The 26230-nt window shown below is 44.2% G+C and overlaps 1 protein-coding gene across 1 annotated transcript in view; it reads left to right on the top strand.

The window, feature by feature from the left end:
- MRPL4 (mitochondrial ribosomal protein L4) overlaps positions 1-23375 on the top strand; it is a 29064-nt gene extending 5689 nt beyond the window's left edge. Inside the window, exons 3-9 of the mRNA XM_068274397.1 lie at positions 2861-3029; positions 3137-3188; positions 9558-9675; positions 12007-12113; positions 18097-18206; positions 20957-21030; positions 23159-23375. Coding sequence (XP_068130498.1) covers positions 2861-3029; positions 3137-3188; positions 9558-9675; positions 12007-12113; positions 18097-18206; positions 20957-21030; positions 23159-23304 — 776 coding nt within the window. The 3' untranslated portion in view covers positions 23305-23375. The remainder of the gene's footprint in view (positions 1-2860; positions 3030-3136; positions 3189-9557; positions 9676-12006; positions 12114-18096; positions 18207-20956; positions 21031-23158) is intronic.
- The last annotated feature ends 2855 nt before the right edge of the window (positions 23376-26230 follow it).

The following is a 26230-nucleotide window of genomic DNA, read 5'->3' as shown; positions in this document are numbered from 1 at the left end:
GTCCTTATAATGGAGTCAATATAGTTGGGTCTAATGTGTTGAATTCCTAAGAAAGGTGGTGTAGTTAATGCTGCTGGTGGGTATTATGGGGTTAATTTACATGCTGCATGACTTTGCACATGCTCAGTAGCATTTGTATGCTATTTTGATGGGTATGATGGAATGTTGATAGACCGTCTCTCAAAGAGCTAGTAAAGCCTGGCTCACACTTACAATTATCATTGGCCAATCACTGACCAATGTTACCATCTCCATGTAGTGTGAGGGTTTACCTACCCAATCTGCTCATAGTATTCAGTATCTGTTGACCCTCATACTGCACAGAGGGGATAAAATTGATCAGTGGCCTATCATAATTGTAAGTGTGTACCAGGCTTATGTAAGAAATAATTAAAAAGAATAATAATAATAAAAAATAATTATAAACCATACACATAAAGGAAAGACAGAGAGCCCGCTGTGGTGTAATACGTCTTGGTAAATGAGTATGAGCGCTAGTATGGTTGAGGTGAGCCAGCGTGATGGTCAGTATGGAAATTCCACAAATGTGATTGCATGGACAGCACCCTCTCACACTTGTTAGGTTTCAGATAGGTTGCAGTAATAATACGCCCACAATATTCAGCAATTTAGAATGCTTCCTGTTGTAGACGTTGCTGTGATTGGAGAACTGTTTCCTATGGACTTTCGCACTGGCTCACCTCTACCATACTAGCTCTGGACTTGCCTCCCAACACAAGACACAAGTGGCCTGATACAAGAAAAAACCAATGCAAGCAATGAAGGAGTAACTGTACAATGGGCTCTTTGCGCAGAGGTGCCCAGCACTAAGAGACTGCAATACAGTTGCTCCCTTATTGCCTGGAGAACCGCGTTCGACCTGCAAAGCTGAGTGTACGCTAATAAACACCATTTATGTCTTCTGTTGGGAGTTAAAGGGCAACTGAAGCAAGAGGGATGTGGAGGCTGCCATATTTATTTCATTTTAAGCAATACCAGTTGCCTGGCTGTCCTGCTAATTCTCTACCTCTATTCTCTACCTAATACTTTTAGCCATAAACCCTGAACAAGCATGCAGCAGATCAGGTGTTTCTGACATTGTCAGATCTGAAAGATTAGCTTCATGCTTGTTTCTGGTGTTATTCAGACACTACTGCATCCTTATAGACCAGCAGGGCTGCCAGGCAACTGGTACTGGATAAAAGGAAACAAATGTGGCAGCCTCCATATATCTCTCACTTCAGTTGTCCTTTAAATCCACCACTACCTCCCATTTTGAACTGTTTTTAGTGTATTTTATCCTTTTTCCTCCTGTATCTATACTAATACCTACCATATGACTAAAGTGAGGATTAGATTGTGAGCTCCTCTGAGGGACAGTTAGTGACAAGACTATATACTCTGTACAGCGCTGAGGAAGATGTTTGTGTTATATAAACACTTAATTATAACTATGTACCTGTATATATTCCTTTTAATTGTCACAGCCAGAATAGGCCGAATCAAGCAAAAAGGGTGCCGGACGTTTGGGCGCCACCTTAGGCTGTAATGTGAATTGCGGCTATAGCATTGCCCAGAAGGTAATTTGGGCGCCTGCAAAAGATGGAGCCCACATTCTGAAAAATAGCTGGCAGGCGAATTGCATATGCCTAAGTCCATGGCAGCCTAGAGGGAGATTAGTAATTAACGCTGCCGGGAAGTTTGCTTTAACGGGGTGAGCTGTTTTTTGGCTTCACCCTGAACCCAAATTTCCCAGCGCCCTTTTAGCATGTATGCGAACAGGCAGTTCAGATGATAAATCCACAGCAATGACTAAATGTTAACAACCTGCAGCAAAAGAGAGTGCCTGAGAAAGCTGTATACAGTATTACAGAGCAGTGAGTCAAACCAAAGGATTGCTTTTCGCCTATTTCTTTTTATTGCATGGCAATTTATGTGACAGAACAGCAAATTTGAGTACAACTAGTTCCAGTTTTTAGAGTTCACCTCGGCTACATTAGTGTCACTGCAATTATTTTGCTTTGTGCAAGACAGAATGGAAGAATTGCTGTCACTGCTGAGGAATGCAGAAACTTGCTGGTTTCCTAACTTTGTTTCATAATGGGATGCATCAAAAGGGAAATAAAAACTCGAGCTGCTAGCATAAAATTGCCCCTGTTTAACTCTCTAGTAAGGCCACATCTGGAATATGGAATTCAGTTCTGGGCACCACATTACAGGAAAGATATTGCAGTTTTAGAGCAGGTGCAGAGACGAGCAACAAAATTGATACGACGGATTGAAGGTCTCTCTTACCAGTAAAGGTTAGATAAACTGGGTTTATTTAGTCTAGAGAAAAGACGCCTTAGAGGGGATCTAATTAACATGTATAAATACATCAGAGGGCAATATAATAGCTTGGCAGATGAGCTTTTTGTCCCTAGGCCTTCACAAAGGACTAGAGGACCTAATCTGCGCATGGAAGAAAACATTTTTAGCCATTTATTTAGGAAAGGGTTCTTTTACAGTAAGAGTGATTCAGATGTGAACTGCATTGCCACAAGTAGTTATGGCAAATTCTATACCTGCATTTAAAGGGGGCTTAGATGCTGTCCTTGCATTGAAAGACATCCATGGCTGTAATTACTAGGTAATGCCCAGTGGTGTTGATCCAGGGATTTTATCTGATTACCATCTGGAGTCAGGAAGGATGTTTTTCCCCTTTTGGGGCTATTTGGACCATGCCTTGTAAGGGTTTTTCGCCTTCCTCTGGATCAGCAGGGATATGTGAGGGTGCAGGCTGGTGTTGTACTTTGTTTTCTGGTTGAACTCGATGGACGTTTGTCTTTTTTCAACCCAAATAACTATGTAACTATTTCAGTCCATCGACCTCCCATTGACCTATCGCAGCCCATCCTGAGAAGGTGTAATGTTCCAGTGCCCTCCCATCTCTCGCCCAAGCCAGTCTGGCTGGAGTCTCTGATTCACCCGGAGCAGGAGCCACAAGGCCTGGTCCACCTACACCCCGACGTGTTTGATGTACCCCCCAGGTCAGAGATCTTTCTACAATGCCGGTCATTTTATGAGGTGGACACACTGACCTCTTCTCTTCTGACTGCTGACCGCTTCTGATCTTGTCTGTTTTGTCTTTTGCTAGAATTGATGTCATACATCAGGTTGTAACCTGGCAGAAAAACTACAAAAGAATTGTAAGTATCCCAGTTTTATGTTTTACAGTAGATTCCTGCGTATAAGACTACTTTTTAATCCTTGAAAATCATCTGAAAAGTCAGGGGTCGTCTTATACGCCGGGTATTATTGATGCCGGGTGATGCACCCTATCCTGTTACCGCCAGGCACACATGTGCGAGATCTGAGAGACAGAGAAGGAGGTAAATAGGATGCAAGGGTGGGCCAGAAAGGTGATAGAGCCGTGCTTTATGGGCACAGCGTGATCTATTCCATACCGCTCTGATAATCAGGTAAACAAGGAGAGCTGACCAATCCAACCAGTCAGTCGCCTATATACTGGGCACCACATACAGTACAGCACCAGTATCTGTTCATACATAGCAACAGTATATGAGTTTTTTTGTATTTTATTTGGTGTGCGTTGGAAGAGGGGTAGTCTTATACAGCAAGTATATCCCAAACTCTATATTTTAACTGGAAAACTTGGGGGGTCGTCTTATACGTTACGCCCAGACGTCTTATACGCCAGAATATACGGTACTTATTCCAAGATTTGAATGCTGCTATGTGGGGCACTGTCAGCCATACGCAGTAGTAGAGGCGAAGAAGATTACTGCTACAGGCAGTGCCTTATTACTAAACATGTTTCAAATGTTCGTAGTAAGATTCTGTGTATTGGAGAGCTATAGGCAGACTATAAACCATGAATGCTAACTAATGGTGGCCATATATTTAGCGATTCATCCCCCCCCCCCCCCCCCCCCATCAATATCAGGCAGATTTGATCATTTTGATTGAATCTGCTAGAAATCGATGCGTGACCAATGGTTTTTTTTTTTGTCTGAAATCAGTTGTTTGTGCCAGACGGAAGATAGTAGTAGATCGTCATCAGGTTGAGAGCGCAGTGGTGGTGGTGTTCGATTTTGAGATGAACTACAGTGGTGTGAAAAACTATTTGCCCCCTTCCTGATTTCTTATTCTTTTGCATGTTTGTCACACTTAAATGTTTCTGCTCATCAAAAACCGTTGACTATTAGTCAAAGATAACATAATTGAACACAAAATGCACTTTAAAATGATGGTTTTTATTATTTAGTGAGGAAAAAAAACTCAAAACCTACATGGCCCTGTGTGAAAAAGAAATTCCCCCTGAACGTAATAACTGGTTGGGCCACCCTTAGCAGCAATAACTGCAATCAAGCGTTTGCGATAACTTGCAACGAGTTTTTTACAGTGCTCTGGAGGAATTTTGGCCCACTCATCTTTGCAGAATTGTTGTAATTCAGCTTTATTTGAGTGTTTTCTAGCATGAACCGCCTTTTTAAGGTCATGCCACAACATCTCAATAGGATTCAGGTCAGGACTTTGACTAGGCCACTGCAAAGTCTTCATTTTGTTTTTCTTCAGCCATTCAGAGGTGGATTTGCTAGTGTGTTTTGGGTCATTGTCCTGCTGCAGCACCCAAGATCGCTTCAGCTTGAGTTGACGAACAGATGGCCGGACATCCTCCTTCAGGATTTTTTGGTAGACAATAGAATTCATGGTTCCATCTATTAGGCCTGAAAGATAAGTCGAATTTAAATCGAAATCGTGATCACCAAGCTCACAATTTCGGAATCGTCAAAGTGGCAATTTCTGAGATGATTTTATTTCCACATGGGGGAAGCTTGAATAAGCGGCTTCAAACTTCCCCCAAGTCTCAGCGCGTGCAGCCCGCAGCATCGGTAGTGTTGGACAGGAGTCGAGTGCTTTCCATCCTCTCTCGCCATCTGCCAGCTCTTGTGCACGGCATACTTCCTGGTTCCTGTATGTCACATGACACAGAAAAGTATGCCGTGCATTAGAGCCTGCAGGTGGCGAAGTGGACAGACTGGCATCGCTGGACTCGTGCTGGAAGGGGGACAGGGGGCACAGAGAGACACCCAGATGGTGCACAAAGAGAGAGACGGGGACAGAGAGGCACAGAGGAAAACAAAGCTTGATTTGAAGGAAATCGTAAATCAAATCAAATTCGTGATTTCAGACAGAAATCGCTCAATTCAATTTTTCCCTAAAATCGTTCAGGCCTACCATCTATTACCGCAAGCCTTCCAGGTCCTGAAGCAGCAAAACAACCCCAGACCATCACACTACCACCACCATATTTTACTGTTGGTATGATGTTCTTTTTCTGAAATGCTGTGTTACTTCTATGCCAGATGTAACGGGACACGCACCTTCCAAAAACTTCAACTTTTGTCTCGTCGGTCCACAAGGTATTTTCCCAAAAGTCTTGGCAATCATTGAGATTTTTTTTTAGCAAAATTGAGACGTGCCTTAATGTTTTTTTTGCTTAACCTCCTTGCCGGTTATCCCGAGCTCAGCTCGGAGTAACCTGCGCAGGAGGATTTCTCAGGCCCCGCTGGGCCTATTTGCATAATTTTTTTTCCTGCACGCAGCTAGCACTTTGCTAGCTGCGTGTGGTATGCGATTGCCGCCGATTCGTCGCTACCCGCCGCGCCGAGCCACCCCCCCCCCCCCCCCACCCCAGACCCCTGCGCAGCCTGGCCAATCAGTGCCAGGCAGCGCTGAGGGGTGGATCGGGATTCCCTATGACGTCGGTGACGTCATCCCGCCCCGTCACCATGGCGACCGGGGAAGTCCTGCAGGAAATCCCGTTCTGAACGGGGGATGCCGCCGCTCAGCGGCTATCATGTAGCGAGCCCTGGGCTTGCTACATGATTTGAAAAAAAAAAAAAAGTGCTGCGCTGCCCCCTTGCCGGCAGGAATTGGACCGGCAAGGGGGTTAAAAGTGGTTTGCGCCTTGGATATCTGCCATGCAGGCCGTTTTGCCCCAGTCTCTTTCTTATGGTGGAGTCGTGAACACTGACCTTAATTGAGGCAAGTGAGGCCTGCAGTTCTTTAGATGTTGTCCTGGGGTCTTTTGTGGCCTCTCGGATGAGTTTTCTCTGCGCTCTTGGGGTAATTTTGGTCGGCCAGCCACTCCTGGGAAGGTTCATAACTGTTCCATGTTTTTGCCATGTGTGGATAATGGCTCTCACTGTGGTTCGCTGGAGTCCCAAAGCTTTAGAAATGGCTTTATAACCTTTACCAGACTGATAGATCTCAATTACAGTACTTTTGTTCTCATTTGTTCCTGAATTTCTTTGGATCTTGGCATGATGTCTAGCTTTTGTGGTGCATTTGGTCTACTTCTCTGTGTCAGATAGCTCCTATTTAAGTGATTTCTTGATTGAAACAGGTGTGGCAGTAATCAGGCCTGGGGGTGACTACGGAAATTGAACTCAGGTGTGATAAATCACAGTTAAGTTATTTTTTTAACAAGGGGGGCAATCACTTTTTCACACAGGGCCATGTAGATTTGGAGTTTTTTTTCTCACTAAATAATAAAAACCATCATTTAAAACTGCATTTTGTGTTCAATTATGTTATCTTTGACTAATAGTTAATAGTTTTTGATGAGCAGAAACATTTAAGTGTGATAAACATGCAAAAGAATAAGAAATCAGGAAGGGGGCAAATAGTTTTTCACATCACTGTACATGCAGTGTTGACAGTGAAACTTATGCTCACCTGTCAGCTGGTGCACTTTCGGTGTCTTCTCTCCGTAGTTGCTGGGTTCTCCTCCATGTTTCTTCTCTCCCAGGGTGCCGTGTCCCATGACAAACGCTAGAGGCAGAACACTAGGCACATGTACGTGGTCATGCAAGGTACGTGCTAGTGGTTGGACTCTGGAGTTGGGCCTCTAGCGTTAATCAGGCAACACAGGCGCCCTGGGAGAGAAGACTCACGGAGGAGTGCCAGCGATGGAGAGAACACATGCCCCCGGCTAACAGGTGAGTGTAAACTGCCTGCACTCTGCAAGGCCCGGGGGGAAGGGGGGCACAAAGATGGGGGGGTCTCCTGTGGGCCTGGCAGATGGTAATAGATTTTATGCTGAAATATGTCCATTAGGTTTTTGAGGGCTGATGTAGTGTTCTGTCTCACACAGCTTCAATTACATTTATAGTCTGGTGATTTCTTGGCCAGAGATAAAATTAGCAAAATCTGCAGGGGCTCAAATACATCATTCTCTCACTGTACCCGCCCCCCCCACCTGCTTAAGTGACATGGCCACCACAGCAATGCAGGCCACGTAGTCTGGGTGGGAGCAAAGCTTCTGTTTGCTTTAGTCACACCTGCCAAGTGATTGATGGCTCAGAGCGTCTATTAGGAAAGCATTACGGCAACAGGCTGAGCAGTAGGACCTGCTCTCCTGCCACATTGTCTGTGTCAGCTTAAAGTGACCCTACAGTGAGAGGGCTATGGAGACTCCCATATTTATTTTATTTTGAACAATGCTAAATGCCTGACTGTCCTGCTAATCCTCTACCTCTGGTACTAAAAGCCACTGAAGAAAGGGTGTACAGCTCATGTGTTCTGACTAAGCTCTGACTCTGCCAGTCACAAGCTTGTTTCAAAACCGGACACTACCGCAGCCAAAGAGATCATCAGGACAGCCAGGCAACTGGTATTGTTTTATAAATAAATATTGCAGCCTTCATATCCCTTTCGCATCAGGTTCCCTTTAATATAATCTTAGTTTTCTAATAAAAATAAGCCTCTGACACAGGAAACCAGAGTTTAAATCTCATCGCTTCCTGTTCCTTAAGCCAGCACCTACTTAGTAAGGAGACCTTGGGCAAGGCTTCCTAATGCTGCTTCTGCCTATAGAGCGCACCTTTAGTGGCTGAAGCCCTTGCTCTTTGATTCCCCCAGGAGAAAAGGGTGATATAAATGTTCTTTGACTTGTCTGTTTGTCCTCTTTATAAAATACTATTGTTTCTGGCTGCAGGTGCTCTTTGTTTCCATGTTGCCTTATATGCCTGCCTTCCCTTCCTCCCTCTGTCCGTACGCAGTGTTCTCCCCAGGCTCTTTTAGCCGGGTGCTCCACCCGGCTAGATTTGGTGACCACCCGGCTGACATCAGCTCAGCTCCTCACCTCCTCCTATGCTGTAAGCAGAGTTGCCCTGCATTTTCGTCTCGCCCCACCCGGCTACTATTTCATGCCACCCGGCTACTATTTCATGCCACCCGGCTGGAAACAAATTCTGGGGAGAACACTGGTACTGATAATACTTTTCGGGTTTCCAGTGTATTATCCTGCTATCTGCTTTCTTGAGTTCTGGGCACCACATTACAGGAAAGATATTGCAGTTTTAGAGCAGTTGCAGAGACTAACAACAAAATTGATACGTGGGATGGAAGGTCTCACTTACCAAGAAAGGTTAGATAAACTGGGTTTATTTAGTCTAGAGAAAAGACGCCTTAGAGGAAATCTTATTAAAGCGGAATGAAACTCAGAATTTCTTCTTTGCTCTAAAAGATTATTTACAGCATATTATATACTACCACCTTTTTGTTTTGTTTTACTAGAACAGCATTCAATTAGTTAAACACAGGACTTACAAGCTCAGTGCAGAGAAAGCTGGACGCATCCGAACTAGAGATAATGTTAACTTGTGTTTACATTTCTCACTTGATACAATTACGTAAACACTTCTCTGACTGTGCAGAAGCTCCTGAACACAGACAGACACTCAGAAAGCATTTCTGCCTTCAATATAAGATGAATAAAACCAGTTATGAATAAAATGCAAAGGCAGCTCTCAGAGCAAAAAAAATGTACTTTGGGAACTTGTAATTTCTAAATGAATAATACTACTTATGCACAGAAGCAAACATGATAACTGTATGGCATATACAAAGTAGGAAAACATGTTTTATTTAATATTATGTCAACATTTTTACCGCTTTAACATGTATAAATACATCAGAGGGCAATATAAAAGCTTAGTGGATGAGCTTTGTGTCCCCAGGCCTTCACAAAGAACTAGAGGACATGATCTGCGCATGGAGGAAAAACGTTTTAGCCATTTATTTAGGAAGGGGTTCTTTACAGTAAGAGTGATTTAAAATGTGGAATGCTTTGCCACAGGAAGTTGTTATGGCAAATTCTATATTTGCATTTAAAATCTTGTTTTGTAATAAAAATAAGCCTCTGTCACAGGAAACCAGGGTTTGAATCTCATGTCTTCCTGTTCAGTTAGCTAGCACCTACTTAGTAAGGAGACATTGGGCAAGGCTTCCTAACCCTGCTACTGCCTTTAGAGTGCGTCCTAATACTTTTCGGCTTTCCAATGTATTATCCTGCTTTATTGGCCTTCCATCTTCGCTTCACTGCTGCTCAGATTTCCAGTTCCCCTAACCTCTACTCTGTGTGGCTTCCTTCCTCCGGTCTCCACATACCCTCATTTCCCTCCTTCTGACAGCTGTTTGGCTTACATTTCTCCCTTGCATTCACACACATTATACAGTCATTACATAAAGTGCTTTCTTTTATTCAGAGTTATGCCAAGACAAAGACGCGAGCGGAGGTCAGAGGTGGAGGGAGGAAGCCCTGGGCACAGAAGGGTTCAGGACGCGCTCGACAAGGAAGCATCAGGTCACCTCTGTGGAGAGGAGGTCAGTCCCATGTCTCAAATAAGGATACATCTTCCTTTTTTTCTGCAGAACAATTGTTTATATAATATTTCCACTTTAAAGAGGGATTGTCAGCCACCAAATCAAATTCCATTTAACCACTGCTCTGTATTCATTATGCAGCCTGCAACCTTATCCTGCTTTGCAAGTGCTCCAATTTATTCAGAAATGTTTCTACTGTAATAAATCTTATCTCAGTCAGACTGGCTGTATTTGGTACATTGCCGACAAGAAGGAAGTTTGTCATCACTCCTCACTGATTGGCTGAGGGCAGTTCAATGTGATGCTGCTGAAATCTGATCTTGCTATGCTAACAGGTTTACAAAGCAAGCTAGCAATGACAGTGCAGAGTGTAGAAGGGGAAAAAAAAGTAAGGGAGAAAATGACATCAGAATTGGCTTTAGTCAAAGGGAATCAAGCTTGCAAATGCCACAAACTGAATTCTCTTTATTTACTATTCTCTTTATTCACCGAAAAACACACACACTCACACTCTTACAGTTTCAGAGGCCTCAGGACTAAGTAGAACGTAGCCAGTCTTAGGGGCTCAACTATGTGGTGAACCTCATACAAAATCCATATGCCAACCATTTTATCACTTTAGGATAAGATGGTGTGTTTGAACGGTTTTGTCAAGTTTTTATGTTTGCCGGCTTTGGGCTCAATTCACTAAGACCTGGTCGGTAAGATACAGCATTTGGTGTTTTAGACTTTTATTCCGAATTCAGTAAGATTTTCACACATGCGGTAATAGTTCTGTAACTAACCAACAAAAACATGGCTTCAATTTACCAAGACCTGTTCGGTAAAAAGTAGAAGTCTAACCAGTTGTGGAGTAGGCCTCGGCAGCAAGCTGTGTTCTGCTATTGCTATGGTGATGTTCTCCCACTTATGGACAGAGTTGTTTAGATCTGCTTGCATGACACTAGAGGGCCCTCTCTGTGTATCAGTCTTTCCTTGTGCACGTCTAAAGGGATACAGGGAAACCTCCATGATAGTGTCCTGCTTCTGCATCTTTTTTTTGTTTTGTTTTACTTTGTGCCCACCCACCCTACATCGGTACCGATGGGGTTAGTAGTTGGACAGGGAGGCTCCTCCTATTGGAGGTCTCTTTTGCCTGAACGATTTTACCGAATCCAAGCTTGTGAAGAAAAAAAAATGCAGGGACACCTGGATCCCAGTCTGGTGCAGTATGGTTAGGTCACTATGGGTGAGAATATATCAATATACTCACAAGGTTTGGTTGCTTAGAGGCAACTGCTTCAGAGGACATGCAAGGTAGTACCGTCCCCACTCGCCCTTAGAGTTACACTTTGTAGGTCGCTGCTCCAAAAAAATTCACTCACAAGAAGACCAGCCTGGGAGTCGACCTCTTGGTCTAGGAAAAATTGTGGTTTGACTTTTGTTCCACTGTAGGGCAGAACAGAGGGAGCGATCTGGACAAAACGGTGGATTATTGTTGTAAATTCAGAAAACATTAGTATTGCCCCTTTAAGGCCACTCCGGTTGGTAAATGTATCTGCAATGAACAAGGGGGGAGGGGGGTAGCGCACTTCAGAAGGGCTATCAATGTAAGGTGGCCAGCCAGCCATAAAACGATCTTCTGAAGCGTCTGCTGACGCACCCATATGGGTTATGTCAGCTTGTGAGCGGTAGTCCCAGATCTGGCCAAGAAGACAGATTTCTCTCTCAGATCAAATCTGATTACATAGAGATCTGTTTGCTTCCCATACACACCGCTGTCCGATTTCCGATTAATTTCAGCTTGAAATCTTTCGGGAATCGTCCTTGTGACGCTGGATTCCCACCAAAATGTATTATGTGCCCCGTGCATTTATACTATACTTGTCACGTTGTTCCCCTGACTGTATTTCAGTATTGGCGTTTCACATGGCTACCGACATCTACCATGTGGGGGTGTGTGTGGTGTGATACATGCGCTCTACGTGGTATACGCCACGACTAATGTGGGGCGCAAATGCGGAAACCAGTGCGGACACTTGGGGACGGGGTGACGGGTAAAGTAAAAATGCAAGGGGCACATAATACATTTGGGGGGGCATCAGCTGGGGGTTTCTATTGTGTTTGTCTGTGATTACTGTCTGCCATGAATGCCTTGCACATGATCAGCCATGTGTGCACGAGATTTCCCAGCATGTCCGATCGATACATTTGGCCAATTTCTGCCTGAAGTTAGTCAAATACAGCATGCTGGTGAAGGCACCGATTTGTATCCAATAATCACTATTTATACCAATGAATAATAATGTAGTGCTGTATTAACCAAGCATTCTGGTTGTCTTCTGTGTTTAGGTGGTGTGGCCCATGGTCCTCGGGGCCCCACAAGCTACTATTACATGCTGCCCATGAAGCTCCGTGCTCTGGGTCTGAAGACTGCACTGACCCTGAAGCTTGCTCAGGTACCGTATACCCCTCACGCCGCCACATCAACAGATCCAATATACATTTACAACAGAACTCAATGCTTGTAGGTTGTTGTTCAGACGCTATTCAATCGTGCCTGACTCTATGCACCACAGCACGCCAGGTCCCGCTATCCTCTGCTGACTCTCCAAGCTTGTCCAAGGTCATGTTTGTTGCTTCCATGATACTACCTAGCCACCCAGAGGCGCATTTAGGTAAAACAGCGACCATGGCAAACACTGGTATTGGGCCCCCTTCAGAACCCCTTAACCTGCTGAGCGGTCTGGACGAGCTCAGCTCGTCCAGTACCGCCGGAGCCTGCCGCTCAGGCCCTGCTGGGCCGATTTGGCTCAAATAAAAAGCAGCACACGCAGCCGGCACTTTGCCAGCCGCGTGTGCTGCCTGATCGCCGCTGCAGTGCGGCGATCCGCCGCATGCAGCGGCGAAAGAGGGTCCCCCCAGCCGCCTGAGCCCGGCGTAGCCGGAACAAAAAGTTCCGGCCAGCGCTAAGGGCTGGATCGGAGGTGGCTGACGTCAGGACGTCGGCTGACGTCCATGACGTCACTCCGCTCGTCGCCATGGCGACGAGGTAAGCGAAACACGGAAGGCCGCTCATTGCGGCCTTCCGTGTTACTTCTGGCCGCCGGAGGCGATCAGAAGAACGCCTCCGGAGCGCCCTCTAGTGGGCTTTCATGCAGCCAACTTTCAGTTGCCTGCATGAAATATTTTTTTTTTTATAAAAAAAAAAAACCTCCCGCAGCCTCCCTGGCGATCTTAATAGAACGCCAGGCAGGTTAAAGAGACACTGAAGCGAAAAAAAATATGATATAATGAATTGGTTGTGTACTATGAATAATTTCTAGAAGATTAGCAGCAAAGAAAATATTCTCATACTTTTATTTTCAGGTATATAGTGTTTTTTCTAACATTGCATTATTCTATAATATGTGCAGAACACTCAGCATTCAAAATGATTCTTTCAGAGCAGTCTGTGAAGTAATGACCTCTCCTCTAGCAGAGGAAAAGTAAACAGTTCACTTACAGTTGAGATAATAAAAGTCAGATAACAGCCCTCTCCACGACTAACTTAGTCGGAGAGCTTAATGGCTTGTTTGCATAGAGATAACAACTGGAGTTTCTCAACTCTTCCTGTACTGGAAACAATTAGACTGATGTATCTGATCTTAATGTTTTATTTCTTAAGGGGCCCATACACTCAGCCGATTTTCTGACCGATCGATCGTTTGCAAATCGGTTGGCCAATCGACCGATCGATGGCCGATTTCGATGGATTTTCATCGAGCTGGCAGGATGGAAAATTTAGGTCGATCTGATGAGATTGCATATCAGTTTGCATTGGCCTTAATGGAAATCTGATGGCAAAAAAATGCCATCAGATAGAATTCCAATAGATTTCAAACTGAAATCTATTGGAATTCTATCCTGGTAAAAAATGTTCTAAAAACGCATCAGATAGATCATCAGATGCATTTCTTATCTATCTGCTGCCAATCTGACGAGTGTATGGGCACCTTTAGCTGTACAACACATACAAATCATAATATCATAATTTTTTTCTCGCTTCAGTGTCTCTTTAACTAACAGCATCCTACCCCACCTGCAGAGCAACCTCTTCACACACTCAGAGCCCCCCCCACCCACACAAATTAGGACACTCCTCCTCCTGCAGAGCCCTCATTGGCCACACAAATGCCTCATCAGGGCAACCCTTTAGGTTCCCCAAATACCAGAATATTTAATATGCACCCAGATACAAAAATGAAGTAACATCTAGTGAACAACCAAGCAGTCACATGCCTCCAGATAAAAGAATCAAGTAGTGACTTGCCTCCAGATAAAAGCATCAAGTAGCCACATGCATGCAGATAAAAAAAAAAGTAATCACATGCCTCCAGATAAAATAATTAGGTAGTCAACTGCCCCAAGAATTAAATAACCAGATGCCTCAAAATAAAATTATTATAGCCAAGAGCAAGGTGTCTCTAGTATAGGTAGCAAGCAGGGCTGTGGAGTCGAGGAGTTGGAGCAATTTTGGGTTCCTGGAGTCAGTCGGTGGTTTCAATAAACTGAGGAGTTGGATGATTTTTGAACCAAATCTATAGCCTTTATGAAAATTAAATTAGGAATCTGAGTCGAGGAGTCAGAGCAATTTTGGGTACCTGGAGTTGGTGGTTTCATAAACTGAGGAGTCGGGTGATTTTTGTACCAACGCCACAGCCCTGGTAGCAAGGCAAGGTGTCCTCAGTATGGGTAGAAAGTTGCACACAGCATCAGTAGTTAAATGACTCCAGAAAAGGTAGCACACCTGTAACCCATTGTCCGCCACCCTTCAGACCTCCAGATCAGCCCTGCTGATCAGCATGGGACCCAAGCGGCACACAGCAGCTGAGCAAATCGCTTCAAATGCAGGAAGTGGTGAGTGACGTCACTTCCTCATCTAAAGTCCGACGGTACTGTGTGCCTGTCGGGTTCCATGCTGACTGGTCTGAAAGGGAGGATGGGCAGGCAGAGGAATGCCATGGCAATGGGTGCCAGTGCCATGTGTATCAAAGAGGGAAGGCTTTTGGGGGAGGGGGTGCAAGCGTGGTGCCCATGGTGCTGTGGTGCCTATGGCACGAGCCATGCTTTGCACCCTTCTAGATCCGCCACTGTAGCCATCTCATTCTCTGCTATCCCCTTCTCCTTTGCCCTCGATCTTTCACAGCATCAGGGTCTTCTCCAATGAGACCTGCCTTCTCATTGTATGTCCAAAGTCCTTCACCTTCAGCATTGCCCCTTCCAACTCAGTCAGGTTTAATTTATTTAAGGATTGACTTATTTGATGTTCTTGCAGTCCAAGGGACTCTCAAAAGTCATTACAATTCGAAGGTGTCGATTCTTCAGCGTTCAGCCTTCCTTATTGTCCATCTCTCACAACCTTAAATTACTCCTGGAAAAACCATGGATTTGACTATGCAAACCTTTGTTGACAAGGTGACATCTTTGCTTTTTATTGCTGTCCAAGTTTGTCACTGCTTTCCTTCCAAGGAGTTAACGTCTTTTAATTTCATGGCTGCATTCTCCATCTGCAGTGATCTTTGATCCCAAGAACACAGTCTGATGCTGCTTCTGTTTCTTGTAGGTTATAGAATCATAGTTTATTTGATTAATAATACATTTATTAATAGTAACATAATAATAATAATTGTAGGGGTTTTCAACCTTTGCAGGATTAAAGACCTTGCAGACAATAAATTGCAACATATGTCCCCCATACCACCTTCACCAGACTGCTGAAATCCTAATTGCCAATCCTATTGGTTACCAGTATGAGTTGAAAGGACGTCAATAGCTTGGTTTGCTTTTACAAATGGAAAGCTAGGAACAAAACTGCTGAAGAAAAGTACTTGTAAACGACATACCACAGATATACATATTAGCTACAACTAGACTTTGCAGTTTTAACTCCACTCACAGCAGTCTGTCCAATGGGAGTATGGATAGTATGTAGATGTCCATGTTTTGTGACGTGATCAGATTGTTTAGCAACCTCAGTTCATATTAATAATCTTAGGTTACATGAGGTTGGAGAGCTGGTACTCATTACGAGGGAGGGGATTACTAGAAGTTATTGGTACATATTGTGGGGGCACTGAGAAGCTGAGATACACTTTGGGTTACACTGGGAAGATGGGGCACAATACTGAGCACGCTAGGAAACTGGTATACAATACTAGACATATTAGTAAGCTGGGACACTTGTAGGAACACTATCAACTAACATGTTTTTTTTTTTCATTTGAGATAGGAAATGTTTGGGAAGTGCTGCTAAATACTGGTGTTATACATTTTAATTCTTATCTCTTTGTTTACTGTTATCTAATTCCTTTCACACTTTTCTGAAGGCTAATCTGACAGCAGCGTGAACCATGAGGGGAGGAGGTATTCCCTCACACTTCATCTGTTAATCCTGTGTGTGTGAGAGAAAGCTCTGCCTGTCTCTGACTGAGCTCCCTACAGAGAGCAGAGGAAATGTATCTTATGTGCAACAATTGTGTGTGTGAAACCTGGGCGCCTAACATGCTTTCATATACCACTGCTTCAATATTACACTGTTCTTAGCATGTCAGACTGCAGAGATTCACCTTTGCAAATGAGACATTCCAAACGTAGCTAAAATCTACACACAATGAATTAAAGCTTTTGCCTCTGATATTTAACATGAAAAGTAGGAAAAGCAGCTACTTAGACACTATTTGTACATTGTCATTTTAGAACACTTGCTTTGATCGTGTTCCTTTAACATTAGACATTTGGAAGCCAGCACCCAATATTGGCGATGTTAGGAATCTGGAATACACTGTGGCGGACACTAGGAAGCTGAAATACACTATGGGTTGCACTTGCAAACTGGGACACTCTACTTGTGAGACTTGACGTGAAGTGCAAAACAGAATCCGCTGACCAGCAGTTCATTTGTACTTTATCACAGCAATCTTGAGGGTATGATTGTACCAGTTTCTTTATAGGAGAAAACTATAGACACGTGGGAAGGTAGTAGAAGCCCTTCAATTAATGTTCAGACTACTATAGCACCTACTGTACTTTTTGGACCATAAGACGCTTCTGACCATAAGACACACCTAGTTTTAGAGGACAAAAGCCAGGGGAAAAAGTATATTAAACCTGGTGTCGTCCATGGTGCAGGGGCGTCTTGTGGAGCTCCTCCCCCAAATTGTGTCCCTCTTGTGTGACCTTATGTCCCACTTGTACCTTCAGTGTCCTCCTCTGTCTCCTAGCCATGGAGCTGCGCTGTGCCTCCGAGCACAGCTTCAGCTCGCTATAGGGAAGCACTATAGTCATAACATTTAGGGCCTGTTACCACTACACGCAGATTGGATGCAGAATGGATGCAGAAAAACTGACTCCAATGAAAGCCTATGGGCCTGTTTCCACTAAACGCAATTTTTCTGATGCAGATTTTCCCATAGGCATTCATTGGAGTCAGTTTTTCTGCATCCAATCTGTGTGTAGTAGAAACAGGCCCTTACTGTCCTTTTCTGGTGCCAATTGGTCTCGGGGGCGGGACTGTGGTTCCTTTATTGGGCCCAATCAATGCACTGTAGCAGTGACCTATCGGGTGTCAGTTGTTGTTGTTTCTTAAACCAGTGGTCCCCAACCCTGTCCTCAAGGTCCACCAACAGTGCATGTTTTGGGGAGATCCACAGAGGCAGTTAATCAGCTCTGCTGAGACACTAATTACCTCACATGTGCATGTTTGTGGTTTTCTGCAAAGTGTGCACTGTTGATGGGCCTTGAGGATAGGGTTGGGGAACTCTGCCTTAAACAACAAAGAAATGACACCAACTGACACATGATGGGTCACTGCTACTCAGCTAGTGTAGTGATTGGCCCAAATGACAGAGCCGTAGTTCCGTCTGCAAGATCATTGGCACCAGTAAAAAGACAGTAGTTCAAGTTAGTTCCACAGAGGACAACGCAGAGGGACGGGGAGGACTGCTGTAGTACCGATATTGCCATACTTTCGGAGGGTGTGGGGCGACAGTCCTAACTATATTATAACTATATTATTCAGACCATAAGATGCACTGACCTTTTGCCCGTACTTTTAGAGGGAGAAAAAGTGCATCTTATGGTGCTAAAAATACAGTACCACTTGCCAGACTGGTCCAAATTAAAGGAAACCTGAAGTGAAAATAAACTGATGAGAGAAATATTGTGTTAAAAGGGTTCATTTTTTTTAACTTCTATACATACAAAATTGATCAGAAATCAGATCGGACCTGTTGGAAATAATTGATTTGACCCGTCGATCTGACGGGAAATTGCATGTTGTGTACCAGGCATTTGAGTTTTTGATGTTTATTTGATTATCTGTAATGTGCTCTAAGGTAGGGAAGTTTCATCTATATTGCCCCCTGCTGGTCAGTTTCTGACTACAAAAATCCTCTTTTTCAGAATGACCTTCACGTCATTGATTCCATTGACCTTTCCACATCGGACCCCCAGTACCTTGTGGATCTGTTCAACCAGCGACACTGGGGGGAGTCGGTACTTATTGTGGATGTGTAAGTCATGGGGAAGGGTTTGTTTTGACATAGGCTGCCGCTCTTGCCTAACACAGTGAGGTAAAGGCAGAAGTCAGCTGCGTAGTATGAAATCACTTATTGTGGCCTAAGCTAGTGGAAAGATTTCAACACCGTTTTGAGTCACATCAATGAAGAGTCTCCTGATCTGTTTAGAAAATAATTATGCATTGGATTCAATTACAGGATAATTGCATCAGCCTATGAATGGTGACAATCGCTTAGCAAGTCAGTGAGCTGAGGACTCACTTGGAAAGTACTCTAAGGGCTCGTTCACACCTAGGGTGTTTTGCGTTTTGTTTTGTTTTTGAGTGCCGTCTATTTTAAAAATCGCCCTATAATCGCTAGTGCACTGAATCCTTATGGGATAGTTCATATCGGCGCGTTTTGCCTGCTTTCCATTCAGTAAAGCGCTGCACGTACAATTTTTAGGGCATTTTAGCTACATTGGAAGGTATAGGAAAGCGCAAAACGCTCACAAAATTTCTTTGTGTAGCGATTGCGTTTGTGCTTTTAAGAATAAATGCATTGTATTTATTCATTTCTGGGTCAAAGAGACTTGCTCCAGGAAGTGAAAAAATAGAATCGATTTGCAAAGGCGTTTTTAAAAGCGATGTACACAAAATCGTAGCTGGCAGGTAAGCGCCGGGGGGGGGGGGGGGGTTGTATTCACTCACAAAATTGCAAAACGGCATTTGCGATTTTTAGATGCGTACAACGCCTGGGGGCTCTTTCACACCAGAGCCCTCTTTCGGCGTTTTAACGCAAAGTCTATACTTTGCGTTAACCAAGGTAAAAGGAAAGTCCATAGACTTTCATTTTACCTTTCACACCCGACACTACGTTTCGATGCGTTGCGGTACGACGCATCCTGGCACATTTTATCGTCGGGAATCGGCGCTTCCCCTTCGGGTAAATTAACTACTACCACCGCTACTCAGCGTCGCACCGCAAATTCCCGACGACACGCCGCAACGCCTGCAGGAGCCGTTCTCCTGCACGTTTTGAGTGTGTAACCGGCCTAAAGGTGGCCATGCATCAGGTGACTTGGCGGCCAGTCGATCATCTGATTCGATTATTATGATCGAATTGGATGAAAATCGTTGCCGCCAAGAGCATGCCTGATCAATGATGCAGGCCAATTTTGGGCCGACATGCTTTATTGGGTGCGCATCGGTAACTGCGTGCAATATCAGGACGAGCCCCGCGCATGAATACTTACCTGTCGGTGTCCACCCCTGGCTCTGTACTACGTGAACAAACACGCACCCCATATGGTTGCTGACATATTGCACGTAGGCGCGTGTGATGTCAAGCACTCGTCCACGTATCCGCCGGCAACCACGAGGGGCATGTGTGTGAGGAAAAGGACAGAGACCTGGGTGTCCACATGAGTATAACAGGGAAAGATATGGGGGGGCTTCTTAGTGTTACGTGGTGTGAGGGGTAGGCAGTTAAAAATGTTAATGAAGTGAGAAGCATATGGTGGCTATTATATTTATTTCCTATTAAACCATACCTGCTGATGTCTCTGGATGCAGTAGTGTCTGAATCGCCAGAAACCAGCATGTGGCTAATCAGTCAGAGCACCTGATCTGCATGCTTGTTAAAGGACACCCGAGGCGAAAATAAACGAATGAAATAAGCGATTGTATCGATCTTCCTTCTCCTAAAAATGTCTTTTTAAGATATTCCACAGTTTTATTTTATGTTTAAATCTTCTTTTTAAGTTTTTTTTAACTGTTTTATTGTTTTTGCTCAATGACACATTCCTTGAAGTATGCCAGAGCTAAAATCTATGAACGATTGACCCTTTTTATCTCTTTCTTGCTCTCAGAAGCCATTTTCTGCTAGGAAAGTGTTTTTATAGTTGGAATTTCTTATCCGTGAAGGTCACACTGTAGTCACTTCCTGTCAGGACTGAGTCAGCCACTTACATACCTGATATTTAACTCTTTCAGGCAGAGAAAGAAAAAAAGGAACACAGCATAGTTATTTGTCTTCTAGACATTGTACATACCCATGTCTATCTCATCATGTAACCTCGGGTATCCTTTTAAAGGTCTATGGCTAAAAGTACTGGAGGCAGAGAATCAGCAGGGCAGCCAGTGAATCTGCATTCTTTAAAAGGAAATAAATGTCAGCCTCCATATCCCTCTTAGTTCAGGTGTGCTTTAAAGAGAACCCGAGGTGGGTTTGAAGAATATTATCTGCATACAGAGGCTGGATCTGCCTATACAGCCCAGCCTCTGTTGCTATCCCAAACCCCCCTAAGGTCCTCCTGCACTCTGCAATCCCTCATAAATCACAGCCACGCTGCTGACAAACAGCTTGTCAGAGCTGGCTGTGTTTATCTCTATAGTGTCAGTCTTCTGCTCTCCCCGCCTCCTGCAGAACTCCAGTCCCCGCCTGCATCCCTTCCCTCCCTGCTGATTGGAGGGAAGGGATGGGGGCAGGGACCGGAGCTATGCAGGAGGCGGGGGAGCAGCTGAGACTGACACTACAGATGTAAACAGAGCCTCACAGCATGGCTGTGATTTATGAGGGATTGCATAGTGCAGGGGGACCTTAGTGGGGTTTGGGATAGCAACAGAGGCTGGGCTGGATAGGCAGATCCAGCCTCTGTATGCAGATAACATTCTTTAAACACACCTCGGGTTCTCTTTAAACTTTTGGATTTTTTTTTTGTAATATACATTTATTGTTTATCAGTAAATTGTCTGTTTTAACAGCAATGAAGACATGCCTGAAAACATTCTCAATGCAACTGCAGAGTTGAAGAAGATCACTTTAATCCCAGCTATTGGTAAGCACAGAATGTCTGTCCTTATCTCACTTCTGACTATTGTTACAGTGTATTCTTTTTGTAGAACGCTGTGTACAGTGAACGAGCCAACAGGCTTCTTTACACAGTCTGGCCTCTTTCTTAAAGGGAACCTGTAACAAAAAAAAAATGTACCAGGGGGAAGCCTCAGGGTCCCAATGAGGCTTCCCCCTCCGCTGTAGCTGCAGGCAATCCATTGCTGGCTCCCCCGAAGTGCCCGGCAATCCTCCCTCGACAAGCACTGATTTATTTACCTTTCCTGGCTCCAGTGGGGGGCGCTGTTGCTGCTCTTCCCACGGAGATAGGTGAAAATAGCCGATCTCTAACGGGTCCGCTCTACTGCGCAGGTGCAGGAGACTTGCGCCTGTGCAGTAGAGCGGCCCGACAGCGATCGTCTATTTCCGCCTATCTCCGAGCGGAGAGCCGATACTGCGCCTGAGCTGGAGCCGGGAAGGTAAATATTTACATCCCTTCTGGTTCGGGGAGCTTTATCGCCGCCGCAGTGGGACTGAGGAGGACGGGGGAAGCCTCAATAGGATCCGGAGGCTTCCCCACCCCAGGTGGAATACCCCCAGAGGAGGTTTTTCTCATTACAGGTTTTCTTTAAAGCGGACCCAAACCAAACTTTTTTTTTTTTTTTTTTTTTAATTAAAAATATTTAGTTGCACCACTCTGACACATACAAAGATAAATAAACACTCCTTCAAGCCTATGAGCATTTCAGTGCATGCTTTTCCACCAATCTCTTTTCATAACTAGGGTTATACAGGTGGCAGCCATTAGCAATTCCTCCTTTGCCGGACACCTCCTACTCCACCATTCTGCCGGATTCTGTCCCGGCAATATGAAAGGAAGGGAGGGGTTCCTCTCCTCCAGTAAATGTTAAATATTTTATATTTGTCATCATGCAGCTGAAAAAGGCTGCAATTTATTATTATAATTTAGAAAATAGAATTTATTTTATGAAATCTTGTATTTTTAATTTGGGTCCACTGTAATGACCTGAAACCCCCTGTTATGAGTGGATCAGAGGTGAGGGTCAGCTAAAAGAAGTGCAACAAAAATGGGCACCTGTCATGTGAACTATGGCGACGCGCCCGCTATTTGTAGCTGCAGTTTGCTTAGTGGATGGCCTCAGCATCCTATATTTAGATACCAGGCGGTGGGTTATTAGTTGCCCGAAGGGAAGTTTTATTGTTTGGGGGGGGGGTTATTAGGGGAAGGTTCTGTGTGAGAGTAGGCAGAGCTTAGGTCATCATGAAATATCAGCAAATATTACCAATGTTTCACTATATCAGTTAAGTAGTAGAATATCTGTACAGTTACAGACATTCTTCTACCCCTATTTTCTACAGCCATAACCCTTTTTTTTTTTTTTTTTGGTTTACGCAGCATCTAAATAAGCGTATTGCATTTTCAAATGTACGCCAATGGTGGATGTAATTCTATGGATGACACCCACCATGATGATCCAACTGTTAACCTGCCTGCTATACTAAAGGGCACCATTTTTGCCGGCATGGAGTATAGATTTCCAGTATGGAGATCAGAAGTTAGGAGAAAGCGATGGATGGGTGCTCTGCCCTATTGCATCTCCAAGATGTCCGGCTCCATGGAGAGAACTTTACAAACTAGCACCAGCACAACTGGAAAGGCTGGAGATGTGAAAAAAAGTGTAGAATGATATTGGTTAGCCTGAGGCAGGGGTCACACTTACCTAAAATCATGTGCGTTTTACGTATGCAGATACACATACCGTATTTTTCGGACCATAAGAAGCACCTAGATTTAGAGGACAAAAACCAGGGAAAAAAAATATACTAAACCTGGTGCATCCATGGTGCAGTGTAATACTCCAAGTTATATGTGAACAGGCTCTAAGGGTTGGTGTGCTATGCACTATGGTGCACTATTAGCCCTTTTGCAGCGCTTGCCGATTGCCACAATCGCCTTTGAAGTGCCATGGGTATAATTGCTTTCCTTCGAAACACTGCAGAAATCGCTCCGACGTTAGATCTACACATCGCAATCACTGATGCCAGCGATTCCCAGCAGATCCCAGGCCTTTCATTGCCTTGCATTGTTACATTATCACTTCTCTCCTCCCCAGGTATAAATGTATACAGCATGATCAAGCACGATACCGTCCTGCTGACCGTTGGGGCTCTGGATTTCCTAGAAGAGAAGCTGCTGTGGCAAGACTCTCGCTACGCGGGCCTGTACAACTTCAAGCTTCCGTACAGCGACTTCCCCTGACTCCTCCCTGCCCCCCACTTTTGTATATAACACTGCCTTTCTGAAATAAATATGGAACTAAAAAAAACAAACTGTGGTGTGAGCTGTAAAGATTTCCTGAGCATTGATCCATACCCCTTGTGTGACTCTTGATCCTTTAAAAAAGGTTCCCCTGGGGGGTACTCACCTCGGGAGGGGGAAGCCTCAGGGTCCCAATGAGGCTTCCCACGCCGTCCTCCATCCCTCGGGGGCCTTGCTGCAGCCCTCCGAACAGTAGCGATGTAAATATTTACCTTCCCGGCTCCTACGCAGGCACTGTGTCGGCTCTTGGCTCTGAAATAGGCTTGAAATACCCGATCGCTGTCGGGTCTGCTCTACTGCGCAGGCACAAGTCTCCGGCACCTGCGCAGTGGAGCGGGCCCGACTGAGATAGCGGATTTCCATCTACTTCGGAGCCAAAAGCCATAACAGCGACACCGCTGGAGCCTGGAAAGGTAAATATTGAACAGGCTGTCGGATCTGTCGGGCCGCTGATCGGAGGGCTGCAGCGAGACCCCCATGGGACAGAAGACGGCGTGGTAAGTCTCATTGGGACCCTGAGGCTTCCCCCTCCCAAGGTGAGTACCCCCCAGGGGAACTTTTTGATGTTACAGAGTCTCTTTAAAGTGTAACTCCAGCCACATATATAGGAGACCGTAATGTCTTCAGCATTGCCAGCCAGAAATCCAATGGCCCAAAATTATTTTAAAAAGCTGCCATTAAATTTATACAGACCCTTTCCCCGATTTGTACTACCTCTGCTTCCCTACTAAATAAGACAAGACACTGAACATTTATACTGTGCTTTTCTCATGGTGGACTCAAATTGCCAGAGCTACAGCAATTAGGACCCGCACAATACTACTGAGGCCCAGTGCGCACCAAAAACCTCTAGCAGATCTGCTAACGCTAGATGTTATTGAAGCGGAATTTCAGAGCGATTCTAGGCATGCTTAGAGAGGATTTCTAAACATGCCTAGCGTTTTTTGGAGCGTTTTTGTGTAGTAGATTTCATATATTGTTACAGTAAAGCTGTTACTGAACAGCTTCTGTAACAAAAACGCCTGGAAAACCGTTCTGATCTAGCGTTTTTCTGAGCGGTTTTCCACTTTCCTATACTTAACATTGAGGCAAAAACGCCTCAGAAATCTAAAAAATGCTGCAGCCCCCGAGTTTGCGTTTGTGCAAAAAACAAACTGCTCTGGTGTGCACAAGCCTATTGAAATACACTATCCAAGCTTTTTTCAAACAGCTAGCGTTTTTAAAAACGCTCCAGAACTGCTCTGTTGTGCACCAGCCCTGATTCATTAGGCAGTAGCAATGTTAGTGAGTCTTTCCCAAGGTCTTTTTACTGAATAGGTGCTGGCTTATTGAACAGAAAGAACCGAGATTTGAACCCAGGTCTCCTGTGTCAGAGGAAACATTATACTCACCAGCCACTGGACTATTACACTGAGATGATAACGACTGCGCTGGAGATGCTAATGTACTGCAGTCCTCCTGCCCCCCCCCCCCCCCCCCGGCAGGAAGTGGTGAGAAATAGCTGGCCATACACTATTTAATTAGCTTTCGATTTTTTTTCTCTTTGTTTTTTTTAACAAAATTAGGATCGATATTACAATTGATATGATCAATTATTTTAAATAAAAAACAACATTGGGGATCTATCTTTATTTTCAGTTTTAGCCTGTAATATCACTAGAAAGCAAAATCAAGTAAACATGTAATGGTGTACCATCAGCTGATAGATATGCATTCCAACTGCAGGCATACATGCAAAAACAGTGCTGGGAGATTTGGGCGCAGGGTAAAGCTGAAAAATTTCTCACTCTGTTCCTGCAAAGGTATCGGGGGCATTAATTACTATTCCACCTCTAGGCTGCCATGGACTTGGAAAAGAAGTTACGGTATTCGTCTGCCAGCTATTGCTGGCGGCCAAATTCTGCTGTATTTAACCACTTCACCCCCAAGGGGTTTTTACCCTTAACGGACCAGAACAATTTTCACATTTCAGATGTCCACCCTTTTATTCACCAATCATTTTTTTAATATTTATCACAATAAAATTATCTTGTTTTCTTAGCCACCGATTATGCTTTCTTTGGGTAGTACATTTTGCTAATTATTTTATTCTAAATGCATTATTACAGGAATAATACAAAAAAAACCAAAAAAACATTATTTTCAGCCATTATAGTTTTAAAATAAAACATGCTACCATAATTAAAACCCACGTATTTTATTTGTCCTGGTAATTACACCATTTAAATTACGTCCCTATCACAATGTATGGTGCCAATATTTTATTTGGAAATATAGGTTTAATTTGTATGTTTTAGTTTTTTGTGTCCGGTCCACAATCACAAGCTCTTGTGTAGTAATATACCCTCATAAAATACATATTAAACAAAAGTCCCTAAGGCAACTATTTATTTTATGTATTTTTTGTTGTTGTTGTTGGGGTGGGGGGGACTTTTGGAAGTGGAAGGGATTCATTTTTTGATTTTTAATTATGAATGTGTGTAATGTTATTTTGTCGCCACTAGATGGTGCTGCAAGCAGTAACCTGGTTTACCAGGATGTGTTTTTGTTTTTTTACAGTTTACTATCCTCTTGCTACTTCCTTTATTATGAATGGACATGGCTCCTGATCGGTGTCATGTCTATTCATTCCAGGCATTGCCATTGGTTAGGAGAATGCCTGTTTCCCTTCCCTAACCATGGATCTCTGTGTCCCGATGGGTATGAGCGGCAGGTGGGCACACAGTGGGGTCGAACGATGTATTAAAACGTCCTGGAGCCATTTAGAGGCTCCAGCAGGACATTTTAATGCGGCGGCTTGCTTCTAAGATGTTAAAATAATTTGGGCTCCGTCTTTTGACAGCGCCAAATTACTGTCTGAGTGCCG

Source organism: Hyperolius riggenbachi, chromosome 3 (genome assembly GCF_040937935.1).
Source record: "Hyperolius riggenbachi isolate aHypRig1 chromosome 3, aHypRig1.pri, whole genome shotgun sequence".
NCBI classification, from domain to species: Eukaryota; Metazoa; Chordata; class Amphibia; order Anura; family Hyperoliidae; genus Hyperolius; species Hyperolius riggenbachi.
Note: the sequence above shows the minus strand (reverse complement) of the source record. Positions and strands in the feature narration are given on the sequence as shown.